This window comes from Miscanthus floridulus, unplaced genomic scaffold (genome assembly GCF_019320115.1).
Source record: "Miscanthus floridulus cultivar M001 unplaced genomic scaffold, ASM1932011v1 os_1527_2_3, whole genome shotgun sequence".
NCBI classification, from domain to species: domain Eukaryota; kingdom Viridiplantae; phylum Streptophyta; class Magnoliopsida; order Poales; family Poaceae; genus Miscanthus; species Miscanthus floridulus.
Genome location: NW_027097765.1, coordinates 1 through 13,094, shown reverse-complemented (window position 1 = coordinate 13,094; position 13,094 = coordinate 1). Strand labels below are relative to the sequence as shown.

Below are 13,094 nucleotides of genomic sequence, written 5' to 3'. Positions count from 1 at the left end.
GAGACATGATCATTCTTGTTCTTGCTCATGACCACTATGTCGTCGACGTAGGCTATGATGTTTCTATCTAGTTGTGAGCCCAAAACTTCCTTTGTCATTCTGACAAAGGTTGCTCCGGCATTTTTGAGGCCCTCTGGCATTCTGGTGTAACAATATACCCCGAATGGATGTGGTGAAACTTGTCCTGTCTTCGTCTTCTTTTTTCATCTAGATTTGGTGATATCTAGAGAAACAGTCGAGGAGAGATAACCTCTGGCATCTGGCTGCCTTGTCGACGGAGGCATCTATTCTTGGCAATGGGAAAGGGTCTTTTTTGCAAGCTTTATTCAGATCTGTGAAATCTATGCACATTCTCATTTTGCCATTTTTCTTTGGTACCAGTACTACGTTTGCAAGCCATTCTGAATACTTGACTTCTCTGATCACTTTTGCATCTAGCAATCTTTGCACCTCCTCCTTTGCTGCCAGGATTCTATCCTCTGACATTTTTCTCTGTTTCTGCTTTCTTAGTCTCATGTTTTCATTGATATCCAGTTCGTGTTGTATGATGTCCCTGCTGACTCCCTGGAGGTCGGAGGCTGACCAGGCGAAGATATCCTTGTTTTTTACTAGAGTTTCCATGAGCTCTTCCTCTTCTACCTTGCTCAATTATGAGCTGATTGTTACTTTTCTGTCTGGTAACTCTTTTTTAGAGGGATTAGCTTTGTCTCTTCTTGACCTGCCATATCTGTTTCTCCTCTGGGTATATCCGGAGGGTCTAGTTATTTATATGCCGACTCGACTGCATTGATGTTTCTTTGGGCTCTGTAGATAGCTTTCTCTATATTTCTTGTTTCTTTCTGGCTGCCTCGTACTGTGATAATACCATGGAGTGCTGGTATTTTCATGCACAGGTAAGCCATATGCAGGGCTGCGTTGAATTTGGTTATGAATCCTCTGCCCAAGATGGCATTGTATGGGTAATACAGATCGACGACGTCGAAGGTTATGTACTCGGTTCTGGCATTCGCTTGGGTTCCGAACGACACTAGGAGTGAGATTTTTCCTAATGCTTGTATCTGCTTGCCTCTGAATCCTATTAAAGGGGATTCAAAGGGTTGTAGTTGATTTCTGCTGAGCTTCATTTGGTCAAAGGTATTTGCGAAGATGATATCTGCTGAACTGCCAGTGTCGACCAGTATTCTGCTTATCTCCCATGCTGCTATGTTGGTCTTGATCACCATTGCGTCTGCGTGAGGGTAGCTCTCTAGCTGTAGATCTTCTTCTATGAAGGTGATTGGGACTCTGGACCAATCTGTGTGTTTCTCCAGGCCTTGGACTGCTACATTGTTTACCAGGCGGAGGTGGTCCTTTTTCAGCTTTTTAGTTTAAAACTCCATTGATGATCCTCCGGCGATTGGCAATATCATGCCTATTGTTGGCAGTGCTCCATGAGGGTTGACTTGGTTTTCTGGGTTTGGCTCGTTTTTTGGTGTTGGGGGTTGGTTGTGAGGTGGTGGCGGAGGCAGTTGCTGCATGTGGTGCTGTGGCTGCGGAGGCTCGAACCTTATTCGGTTTTGCTCTGGTGGGTTTGTTTCGAGGTAGGTTATATGGGGAGATTTTGGGTTTATGTAGGTCAGGCTTGCCTCCGACCTGTAGTTGCCCGCCGGAGGCTGCTGCGAAGGTGATGACCGCCATGCTGGTAGGAAGTTTGGGTAATAGGCAGAGGCCAGTGTTGAGGGATGTATTTGGGTTGCGTTTAGCGCTGGGTACATTGGGCAGTACTGCTGGTGGCCAGTTGTGTAGGTGGTGTTGACCTCTCTTGCGCTCTACTGTGTTGGAGGTTGGGCAGTCTGCTTGTTCTTCATCCTTTCCTATGTTTCTTTTGTCTCCGGACAATCTTTGGTGCTGTGCCCTGTGTTTTCGCCGTGAAAAATACAATATGGCCTGCGTTGTTTCTGGCTTTGGTTTCTGTTCTAGTTTTTGCCTTGGTAACCTTGCCGACCTTGGTTCCTTGTCTGGGTCTCCGGTCGTGTTGGCGCTGCCTGTTGCCCTTGCTCGGGGCGAGGTTGACCCTCGATACTGAGCACTTGCCCCTGGCCTGGCTTCTGATTTGATACATTCTAGTTCGTATAGGTTTTCTAGGAATTTTTGCTGCTGTTTTGTTGTCTGTTTTGACCTTACTCCTCCAGCCTTTTACGGAGGTCATTATCTGATCTGTAGTACTTCTCGAACTCGTCATACAACTGTTGTATGGAAGTTGGTTTCTTTCTTGCTAGGTGTGCTGCGAACGGCCCAATTCGGAGGCCTTTGATCGCTGCTTCAATGGCGATCTCGTCTGGGACATCTGGTGCCTTCGCCTTTAGTTGCACGAATTTCCAGAAGTAGTCATGTAGTGTCTCTCCCTGCATTTGCTTGCACTGGAACAGATCTGTGGAAGTCAGCGACTGTGCTGTTAGCCCTTTGAAGTTTGCCAGTATCTTGTCCCGGAGGTTCTCCCAAGAATAGACTGTACTTGGTTTGAGCATAGAATACCAAGCCAATGCGTCACCTTCGGCTGCGATGACAAGCCAAGACGGCGTCGTCTCCGCCGGCGGAGGCTACTGCTGCCTCGTAACTCATAATGAACTGATGGGGGTCTGTCTTTCCGTTGAACTTTGGTAGTGTGATTGGCTTGTACACTGTTGGCCATGGTGACTGTTGTATGCCTTCAGATAGTGGGGACTTGGGATCGATAGGCCTCCGCATTACCTGAGATGGCATCATCGGCTGGCTGATCACTGGCGTAGGACCTTGAAGCATGGTTGCAGTTGGTGTTGCTGCGGAGGCTGGGATTGCGGAGGTTGACGCTGGTACTGCATGCTGCATACTTAGCATCTCAGCATGTAGGACTGCCAACTGCTGCCTTATTTCTGCTGCTTGTGCTGATGCTTGAATAGCTTGCTGATTAGCTGCGAATGCTGCTGCCATTCTGTCCCTCTCTTGTTGCGCTCTTTGCAACTGTGCTTGCAGCTGTTGCAGTTCTTGCTCGGGTGTTGTGGCTGAGTTTGGTTGGGCCTCTGGATCTTGAATCTCTGGATCTTGGGGTTCCGGTGGTTGACCCTGGGCATCTGCTCTGGTGTCATCCTCCGCTGGCGAGGTTGCGTAGGCGCTACGAATGTTGTGCCTAGGCCTTCCTCGCTGACCCATAGTCACTGCTACTCTGGTGGTGGTCTTTCTTTTCCCTGCCATCGTTGGTTTGCCTTGGCCAAACCACGGTGGGCGCCAATGTTGAAACTAGCGGCTTCAAACGAGGGGGAGACCAAGGCCTCCGCCCGTCGGACGCCGCCCTAGGGCGGAGGCTCGGGATAGGAACGAAAGGGGAGAGTGGTGAGTAAGGGAAGGACACGGAAAGCTATGGTTTCATTAATTCATCCATCAACCGAACTGCACGGTTATAAGTGTCCCCTATTTATAGAACTCAACTACTCCATAACAGAATTTATTACAATGCCCCTCAACTGCTATAGTACATTCCTGGAATATGCCGCCGCTAGCCTCTTGTTCGCGGGGCAATCCTGCCATACCGTCTTCAAGTGATGGGCTTCCATGAGCAGCCGGCCCACCATACCTCGGTCTTCGGCCCAAAGGCCTGGGTCCCCGGCACTGGCCTCCATCTCTAGGGGCGCGCCGCTGCCTCAGCGGGTCTCCGCCGGACGGTCGGAGACATCACCCGTGGGTCTTCGCCCGGCCGCGCGGGGGCCATGGTTCTCGACGCTGGCCTCCACCTTCAGGGGCGCGCCGTCGCCTTGGAGAGTCTCCGCCGGTCCGGGCGGAGACATCATCCGTAGGTCTCCGCCCGACCGCGCAGGGGCCATGCTGGCGCGTTTGCGCGGACCGCGAGCGCCTACGCTTGAGTACCTGCACACACTTAGACAAGATCGTTTGTTTGATTAGTTTAGAGGTAGGGCGGCCTCCGCCCTTATTACCGGAGACGCCCGTAAATCGAAACAGGGCGGCGTCCGCCTGAGCGGTCGGAGGCATGCGTGCCTGGCCTTGGCGGAGTCCACGATGAAAAGGAGATTCAGCACCCTTCGAGCATAGCCGAGAAAGTTCCTTTAGTCAGCGCCGGGTCTCCGCCCTGAGACGGTCGAAGACGCCTTGGCGACACCTCGCTGTTGGAGGCCTTCGCCACCCGCCAAAGCCATGTTACAACAGATAACATGTAAATTGTAGTACAAGTGATATACTTCGTCATAGTATGAAGTCAATTTGAAAATGTAGAGTAAAAACAGTTTAAATTTAAAGCCTTAGTCTACCACCAAGGTATTCCAAGTTTGGAAAACAACATTAGCTATATCAATGTTTAGAGCTAGTTTTAAAAACAATATGTCTAAGTGTCTTACCAAAACATGCAATCAAAGTTGGAGCATAACTAAGATCTTTAATCCAGGGTAGCTCCTATTGACAAGAAAGATATATATGGTAATTCTTTTAAGTAGCTAAGATACACAAAAATTAATGATTTGGGTACTAGATATAATCAATACAAAGGGTTAACAGATGGTATTCAGGGTTTAATAAAAAAAGTAAGTTTGTATATAAAATTGTCATAAGTTTAGAGCCAAATTATTGAAGGTAATGTGATATGTCATCATTTGGCTTAAGTTTAGATCTTTAACGGTTATAAGTCTTAGCAGTCTTCCGATTAACCAAAGCTAACTAAAACAATGGTAATTAACTCTAAACATGAACAATTGATCCATAACTTTGATCAAAGTTTATTAAATGAGATATTGTGAAGTAGGGAGTTTGGGAGTTGAGTGCTTAATTTAAGTTTGTAGACTAATACACCAACTTCAAACCTTAGTAAGGCTAACATAATTTGATAAGTCTGGCTTCTGATTTGATACATTCTAGTTCGTATAGGTTTTCTAGGAATTTTTGCTGCTGTTTTGTTGTCTGTTTTGACCTTACTCCTCCAGCCTTTTACGGAGGTCATTATCTGATCTGTAGTACTTCTCGAACTCGTCATACAACTGTTGTATGGAAGTTGGTTTCTTTCTTGCTAGGTGTGCTGCGAACGGCCCAATTCGGAGGCCTTTGATCGCTGCTTCAATGGCGATCTCGTCTGGGACATCTGGTGCCTTCGCCTTTAGTTGCACGAATTTCCAGAAGTAGTCATGTAGTGTCTCTCCCTGCATTTGCTTGCACTGGAACAGATCTGTGGAAGTCAGCGACTGTGCTGTTAGCCCTTTGAAGTTTGCCAGTATCTTGTCCCGGAGGTTCTCCCAAGAATAGACTGTACTTGGTTTGAGCATAGAATACCAAGCCAATGCGTCACCTTCGGCTGCGATGACAAGCCAAGACGGCGTCGTCTCCGCCGGCGGAGGCTACTGCTGCCTCGTAACTCATAATGAACTGATGGGGGTCTGTCTTTCCGTTGAACTTTGGTAGTGTGATTGGCTTGTACACTGTTGGCCATGGTGACTGTTGTATGCCTTCAGATAGTGGGGACTTGGGATCGATAGGCCTCCGCATTACCTGAGATGGCATCATCGGCTGGCTGATCACTGGCGTAGGACCTTGAAGCATGGTTGCAGTTGGTGTTGCTGCGGAGGCTGGGATTGCGGAGGTTGACGCTGGTACTGCATGCTGCATACTTAGCATCTCAGCATGTAGGACTGCCAACTGCTGCCTTATTTCTGCTGCTTGTGCTGATGCTTGAATAGCTTGCTGATTAGCTGCGAATGCTGCTGCCATTCTGTCCCTCTCTTGTTGCGCTCTTTGCAACTGTGCTTGCAGCTGTTGCAGTTCTTGCTCGGGTGTTGTGGCTGAGTTTGGTTGGGCCTCTGGATCTTGAATCTCTGGATCTTGGGGTTCCGGTGGTTGACCCTGGGCATCTGCTCTGGTGTCATCCTCCGCTGGCGAGGTTGCGTAGGCGCTACGAATGTTGTGCCTAGGCCTTCCTCGCTGACCCATAGTCACTGCTACTCTGGTGGTGGTCTTTCTTTTCCCTGCCATCGTTGGTTTGCCTTGGCCAAACCACGGTGGGCGCCAATGTTGAAACTAGCGGCTTCAAACGAGGGGGAGACCAAGGCCTCCGCCCGTCGGACGCCGCCCTAGGGCGGAGGCTCGGGATAGGAACGAAAGGGGAGAGTGGTGAGTAAGGGAAGGACACGGAAAGCTATGGTTTCATTAATTCATCCATCAACCGAACTGCACGGTTATAAGTGTCCCCTATTTATAGAACTCAACTACTCCATAACAGAATTTATTACAATGCCCCTCAACTGCTATAGTACATTCCTGGAATATGCCGCCGCTAGCCTCTTGTTCGCGGGGCAATCCTGCCATACCGTCTTCAAGTGATGGGCTTCCATGAGCAGCCGGCCCACCATACCTCGGTCTTCGGCCCAAAGGCCTGGGTCCCCGGCACTGGCCTCCATCTCTAGGGGCGCGCCGCTGCCTCAGCGGGTCTCCGCCGGACGGTCGGAGACATCACCCGTGGGTCTTCGCCCGGCCGCGCGGGGGCCATGGTTCTCGACGCTGGCCTCCACCTTCAGGGGCGCGCCGTCGCCTTGGAGAGTCTCCGCCGGTCCGGGCGGAGACATCATCCGTAGGTCTCCGCCCGACCGCGCAGGGGCCATGCTGGCGCGTTTGCGCGGACCGCGAGCGCCTACGCTTGAGTACCTGCACACACTTAGACAAGATCGTTTGTTTGATTAGTTTAGAGGTAGGGCGGCCTCCGCCCTTATTACCGGAGACGCCCGTAAATCGAAACAGGGCGGCGTCCGCCTGAGCGGTCGGAGGCATGCGTGCCTGGCCTTGGCGGAGTCCACGATGAAAAGGAGATTCAGCACCCTTCGAGCATAGCCGAGAAAGTTCCTTTAGTCAGCGCCGGGTCTCCGCCCTGAGACGGTCGAAGACGCCTTGGCGACACCTCGCTGTTGGAGGCCTTCGCCACCCGCCAAAGCCATGTTACAACAGATAACATGTAAATTGTAGTACAAGTGATATACTTCGTCATAGTATGAAGTCAATTTGAAAATGTAGAGTAAAAACAGTTTAAATTTAAAGCCTTAGTCTACCACCAAGGTATTCCAAGTTTGGAAAACAACATTAGCTATATCAATGTTTAGAGCTAGTTTTAAAAACAATATGTCTAAGTGTCTTACCAAAACATGCAATCAAAGTTGGAGCATAACTAAGATCTTTAATCCAGGGTAGCTCCTATTGACAAGAAAGATATATATGGTAATTCTTTTAAGTAGCTAAGATACACAAAAATTAATGATTTGGGTACTAGATATAATCAATACAAAGGGTTAACAGATGGTATTCAGGGTTTAATAAAAAAAGTAAGTTTGTATATAAAATTGTCATAAGTTTAGAGCCAAATTATTGAAGGTAATGTGATATGTCATCATTTGGCTTAAGTTTAGATCTTTAACGGTTATAAGTCTTAGCAGTCTTCCGATTAACCAAAGCTAACTAAAACAATGGTAATTAACTCTAAACATGAACAATTGATCCATAACTTTGATCAAAGTTTATTAAATGAGATATTGTGAAGTAGGGAGTTTGGGAGTTGAGTGCTTAATTTAAGTTTGTAGACTAATACACCAACTTCAAACCTTAGTAAGGCTAACATAATTTGATAAGTCGTGTTTGAAAACTGAGAGAAAATCATCGAGGAACATGATTGGCCATGCACGAAGTTGAGCTCTACAGTTCAACACCACCCGCACCATGCATGCAACAGCTTACCAACAGTCAGCGCTTAAGCCTCGTATCTTTGCAACGCGATGACATACACCAACCATTCTGGCATAGATCAAGTAGGAGCTGGGGCATGTCCACGCGATGGCATTGTCCAATAAAGATCAAAGCCACACAATGAATTCAGTTACCTTATAATATAACTAAGACGTATTTAAGTGGCGACAATCACAATCTTAGTAGACGAAAGGCACCTCGTTTTCTAATTATGATGTTTGGATATTTTTGTGGCAAGTGAAATAATCGGTGGCTACGCATACCATGACAAAGTCTACCAAGATTTGTTTCAAATGTTTTTAAATTTAGTTTCAAATAAATACTTAATTTTGAGCATACGCTTTGTTAAGGAACTTCATTTTTCACCTAAACAAGTATGCTGAGAAATTACATGACAAAACACTGCTTTCTATACCATGAATTTAATATTTTTCCCTAGATTTTTGGAGTCTATTTTGAGGCTAAACTGGTTAACCTAAGACTCAAATATAACATTACGGGAAAATTTAATTTTAAAACTACAAGAGGTAGAATGCTAGATACAAGCAAAATGGTTCATGCTTATTTTCTAGCATGTACTTAAAAATTTTGAAGAATTTTAAAGATGTATATGTGCTTTGTTTTGGATGGACAAAAAATAACTAAAAAAATCAAAACATCTAACAACTAATGAATGACACAAATATGTGTCACGCCATAGGTGGTGGTGTGACTCAACCTGCTTAGTCACACTAACCATTTGGCCGTACAATCGCACTGTTTGTTTGGGCTTGTTAGGGTTATAAGCCGTACTTTTTCAGCCAACGAACAGTATTTTTCTTTCACACCAAATCAGCCAACAGTATTTTCAGCCATGGCTTATCAGCTAAACAAGGCAAACGAACCGGGCGAATGTTGGTAGCTTACGTGGAAAGCGATCTTAATGTGCTAGCGGCTTACGTGAAATGTGTTGTCTCGATGTGCCAAAGAAATGTCTAGTTAGTCATGCTTGTACATATTGTGTGATTGAGGTTATCAGGTGCATCATGACCTCCTGCATGATTAAACACGTGCTAGTTTCTGAAAATTAGTTTGAGACATGTTCTTTTTTATATACTAGTGTTTTTTATGCTAAAATAAAAATAACCACGCCACCACTTTCTCATTATTTGGGCCAAAAACTTTCTGGGCTTTGAACACTATGACGACGAAGATTGGGCCAAACCTATTGGGATTGCCCAGACATGAACTTCATTATGAATGACACAGCTTTGACCAACAATTCAAAATAATATGTTGCTAAAAAAACAACTCAAAATAAAATAGTACTATTTTATTGATGAGATTAACATTATCTATTTATCTTAGCCTCTAATGCATGTTAATCCACAGGCCACAGCCCACAGCCCACAGGATAGAAGGGACAACTTCATCTCAGTCTCAGCGGCCGTTCGTGCAGGGCGGCAATGGTGTCCCACACAGGCACTTGTTGTGCTCGTACGCCGCAGCCTTGAACTGCACCATGTGCCCGCCGGTAGGTATCTCCCCGCAGAGGTCGTTATAGCTGAGGTCCAGAATTGACACCCTGGTGTCCCGGAGCGACGCCGGCACGCCGCCATAGATCCGGTTGTGGCTGAGGTTTAGGAAAGACAACTGCATCGGCATCTCCACGCCGGTGAGGTTGAACCGAAAGTTGTTCCCGGACAGGTCGATAGTGCCGGTCACCGTCTTGCGCCGCCCGAAGAGGAACGACGGGTCGCCGGTGAGCTTGTTGTTGGCCACCCTGAACTGGATCATGTGCCTCTCGAGCGCGAAAGTCCAGGGGATAGGTCCGCTGAGCCGGTTGCCGTCCAGCATCAGGCCCAACGGCCGGTCGGGCTTGCCGCCGTGCACCAGCAGCGGCGGGATGGGCCCGACCAAGTTGTTGTAGGCTGCGTCGAAGTAGGTAAAGAACGGGAGCTTCCACAGCGACCTGGGGATTGTGCCGTTGAGCTTGCTGCGGAAGAAGCTGACGGAGGAGAGGTTGGTGCGGGAGAGGCACGCCGGGATGGGGCCCGACACCGAGGTGACCATGAGGTTGAAGATGGAGAGGTGCGACAGGTTGCAGAAGGAGTCCGGGATGGGGCCGTGCAGGCCCGGCATCTCGACGATGCTGAGCGTCTCCAGCTGGTCGAGCTCGCTGATGGCCGGCGGGAGCGCGGACGTGATGTTGAGTCGCTCGAGGAAGAGCTTGGTGACGCGGCCCTGCTCGTTGCAGGCCGCGGGCCACCACCCCCAGCAGAGCGTGCCGGTCCGCCATCCCGCGAGCGCGTCCGGGTTGCCGAACTGCTCCCTGATCTTGATAAGAGCCGGGAGGTCTTGACTGGACAGCTGAGATTGAGACAGCGACGTGGTGATCAGCTGGAAACACAGGAGGAGGAGAAGAGCTGTTGTGTGGCTACCCATGACGCACTTTCTAATATTTGTCATTGCTACTTGTGCGATCATGTGCACGGCGATGCATGAGTGGGATATGTAGGCGATGAGGTCAACTCTAGCAGTGAAGTTGTTGACGAGTGGTCTTGAAGTTGAAGATAACCCGGGGTTAGAATGTTAGATCCAGGATTTCTGAGTCATTGTTTGATGAAACCGCAAGTTGGATGGATGCTTTACATGCACTCGTGCAGCAAACTATATTCTGGTAGCCGTAAGTCCAGCCTGCTTGTCTCATTATATTAAACGTCTTCTTAGTCATCCAGCCTGCTTGTCTCATTCGACGCCTTCTAAGTCATCCAGCTTGCACTTAAAGTGAAGGGCATTTGCACTTTTTTCCGTGAATGTGCCTTCGTTAAGAGATAATAGACAAACACAATCAAAACAACAACGAGCTCTACTCAAGGTAACCGAGGGTTCCCAAGAGACGGAGCGGTACCAAGACCCCCAAGCACCCAAAATGACAAACAAGCAAAAAGGCGGTAGGGAGAGGAGAGGGTCCTCCGCCACAAACCTAACTGATTGGACCTGCGAGAAAAATACATCAGCGCAAAAGGCTGCCAACACAGGAGATGAAGCTGCGGTGGCAAATCATCCACTGAGAAGAGACACGACTACAGTGTCGACAACAGTACCGGCATTTGCACTCGTTTCTATAGGGGCAAGGACTTAGAGTTTTTTTTTTTTAAGAAATAGCAGGACTTGTGCCTTGTACTGAAATAAGGGGAAAACAGAACATAAAGTCTTGTATGAACGGCATACACATCTCAACAGGCTACAAGACATCCCCAAGCCTTTGAGATGGACAAATCTCAAAGAAACAAAAACAAAATGCACATGAAGGCCTCCAATACTAAGTTTTGAATGAAAAGCATGTTGTCATCGTTGATCAATGACCTCTTCTAAATGTAGCTAGCGCAATCCACGTGCAACAAAAAACACGTAAGTTTTTGCCCCATGTAATTATGTGCTAGTGCCAAGTCCATGTTCATTTATGGAACTCCTTAAACCAATGGGCTGAATTCTTAGGGTACCGCTTCAACCCATCATTGTAGTCCACGAAGTTTAGCCCGAATCGGACCGTGTAGCCGTTCACCCACTCGAAGTTGTCCAACAGCGACCATGCGAAGTAGGCATTCACGTTTGCTCCGTCCCTGTGAATTGAAGAAGTCAAACGTAATGCTGTCAGGTGTCATCAACTGGGGTGTGTTGTGTACAGCTAGCTAGAGATATCTGACCTTATAGCACTTATTAGCAGGGCAAGGAGATGCTTGTGGTGGTACTCAATCCGGGTATCGTCCTTCAAGGCTTCTTGGAGTGGTAAGCTCATGTTGTTGGCTTCATCAAAGCCTGTATTGAAGTAAAAGATGTTTTCATATTGTTTCAATCTAGTTTTTTTTTTCTTACTAGGTGAGGAAAATAACTTTTTTTTATTAAAAATAGCTCATTTCAGGAGAAAATTTGAAGTCATACTCGTGTCGTTCCCAAATAGATGTCCTGTAAGGAATGCTCATAGTTAAATTTAGACAAAAATTTGACCACTCATATACACAAAAATGAAGGTTTGCCGGTTGCCACATATATACACAAAAATGAAGGTTTGCCACTCCCGTCATTCCCAGCCTCCTTTAAGGTTCTAGTTGATTCTTATTTTTTAGAAAATAGTCTGAGATATTATCTAAAAAAGAAAATAGTCCGAGACGATTATATACTTTATTTTTCTTGACATGCATTCTTTGAAAAGACCATATCAATACCCAAATTAAAAAGACAAGGAACAAGAATAAAGGTAGTGCAACAATATATTGAATCCATTGCAAAATAAATAGATGGCACTGTATAATTGTTTCGCACTCTCTTACATGTTAATCCTAATGAGACATGTCAGAATATAAAGAAAAATTCTAAAATTCTCACATGAATAAGAAACATCATGTCATCAATTCGCCAGACTTTAATCTTCCATGGCAATAATAACCATTGGACCGTTTTTTCAAAAAAAAAAACTACCCACATATTCCATTATAATAAATAACATGAATAAGCCAAACATGCATCTAAATTACCCATATAATAATTAGGAAATATAATATAAAATTAACTCATAAATTTGTGTCTAAATTACTCAGCTCTATCACTGTATTAGATAATATAAGTAATCCTTAAAGTTTACATATAAATTACACTCCCCGGTCATTAATAAAAATAAACTAAAATATTCTCTCGAACCTAGCTACATCTAAAATTACAAACTTCTAATATTATAAGAAATAAATTCACCATAAGGTATGACTATATATGTATTTTAACATTTTCCATTTTTATCACTACTAATGTATACAAACAACTAATTCAAAGTAAGCATATATACATATATAGGCATTTTGTATTAGTTGTTTGATAAACATTTTGTATCTATATGGCATTGTTTTGTAGGGAGAGGGAGAGAGAGAGAGAGAGAGAGAGAGAGAGAGAGAGAGAGAGAGAGAGAGAGAGAGAGAGAGAGAGAGGATAACTTAGAATTTTCTCCTGAAATAATGAGTTACTTTGAGTTCATTTTACTAATAATTGTGTGCTTATCTTCTCGCCCTCTATATAATTTTCTAAAAAATGTCATATTATATAGATATAATATGTAATCTCCATCCAACTGTGATATATTTACCAAGTACAACTATATTATAAGCATTTTGTGTCTATTTTAGATACTAAATTTATCCATGAGCATATAATACTTCGGTCACCTAAGATTCTAGCTCGTGCAAGAGCACACTTTGATAGACTAGTAAAGATAATAGTTCTTGTTCAGGAGTTACCATTTTCAGTAATGTAGATGGCAGGGTTGCCATAGTTTTCCTTAATATAAAGTAGAAGCTCATGAAAGCCTTGAGGGTACATGAAGAGCC

At 45.7% G+C, this 13,094-nt stretch overlaps 1 protein-coding gene across 1 annotated transcript; it reads right to left on the bottom strand.

The window, feature by feature from the left end:
* Positions 1–9,129: 9,129 nt before the first annotated feature.
* On the bottom strand, positions 9,130–10,161 carry LOC136534117 (polygalacturonase inhibitor-like). The gene has a single exon (XM_066526590.1). The coding sequence runs from the start codon at positions 10,159–10,161 to the stop codon at positions 9,157–9,159; it is 1,005 nt and encodes a 334-aa protein (XP_066382687.1). The 3' UTR covers positions 9,130–9,156.
* Positions 10,162–13,094: the final 2,933 nt, after the last annotated feature.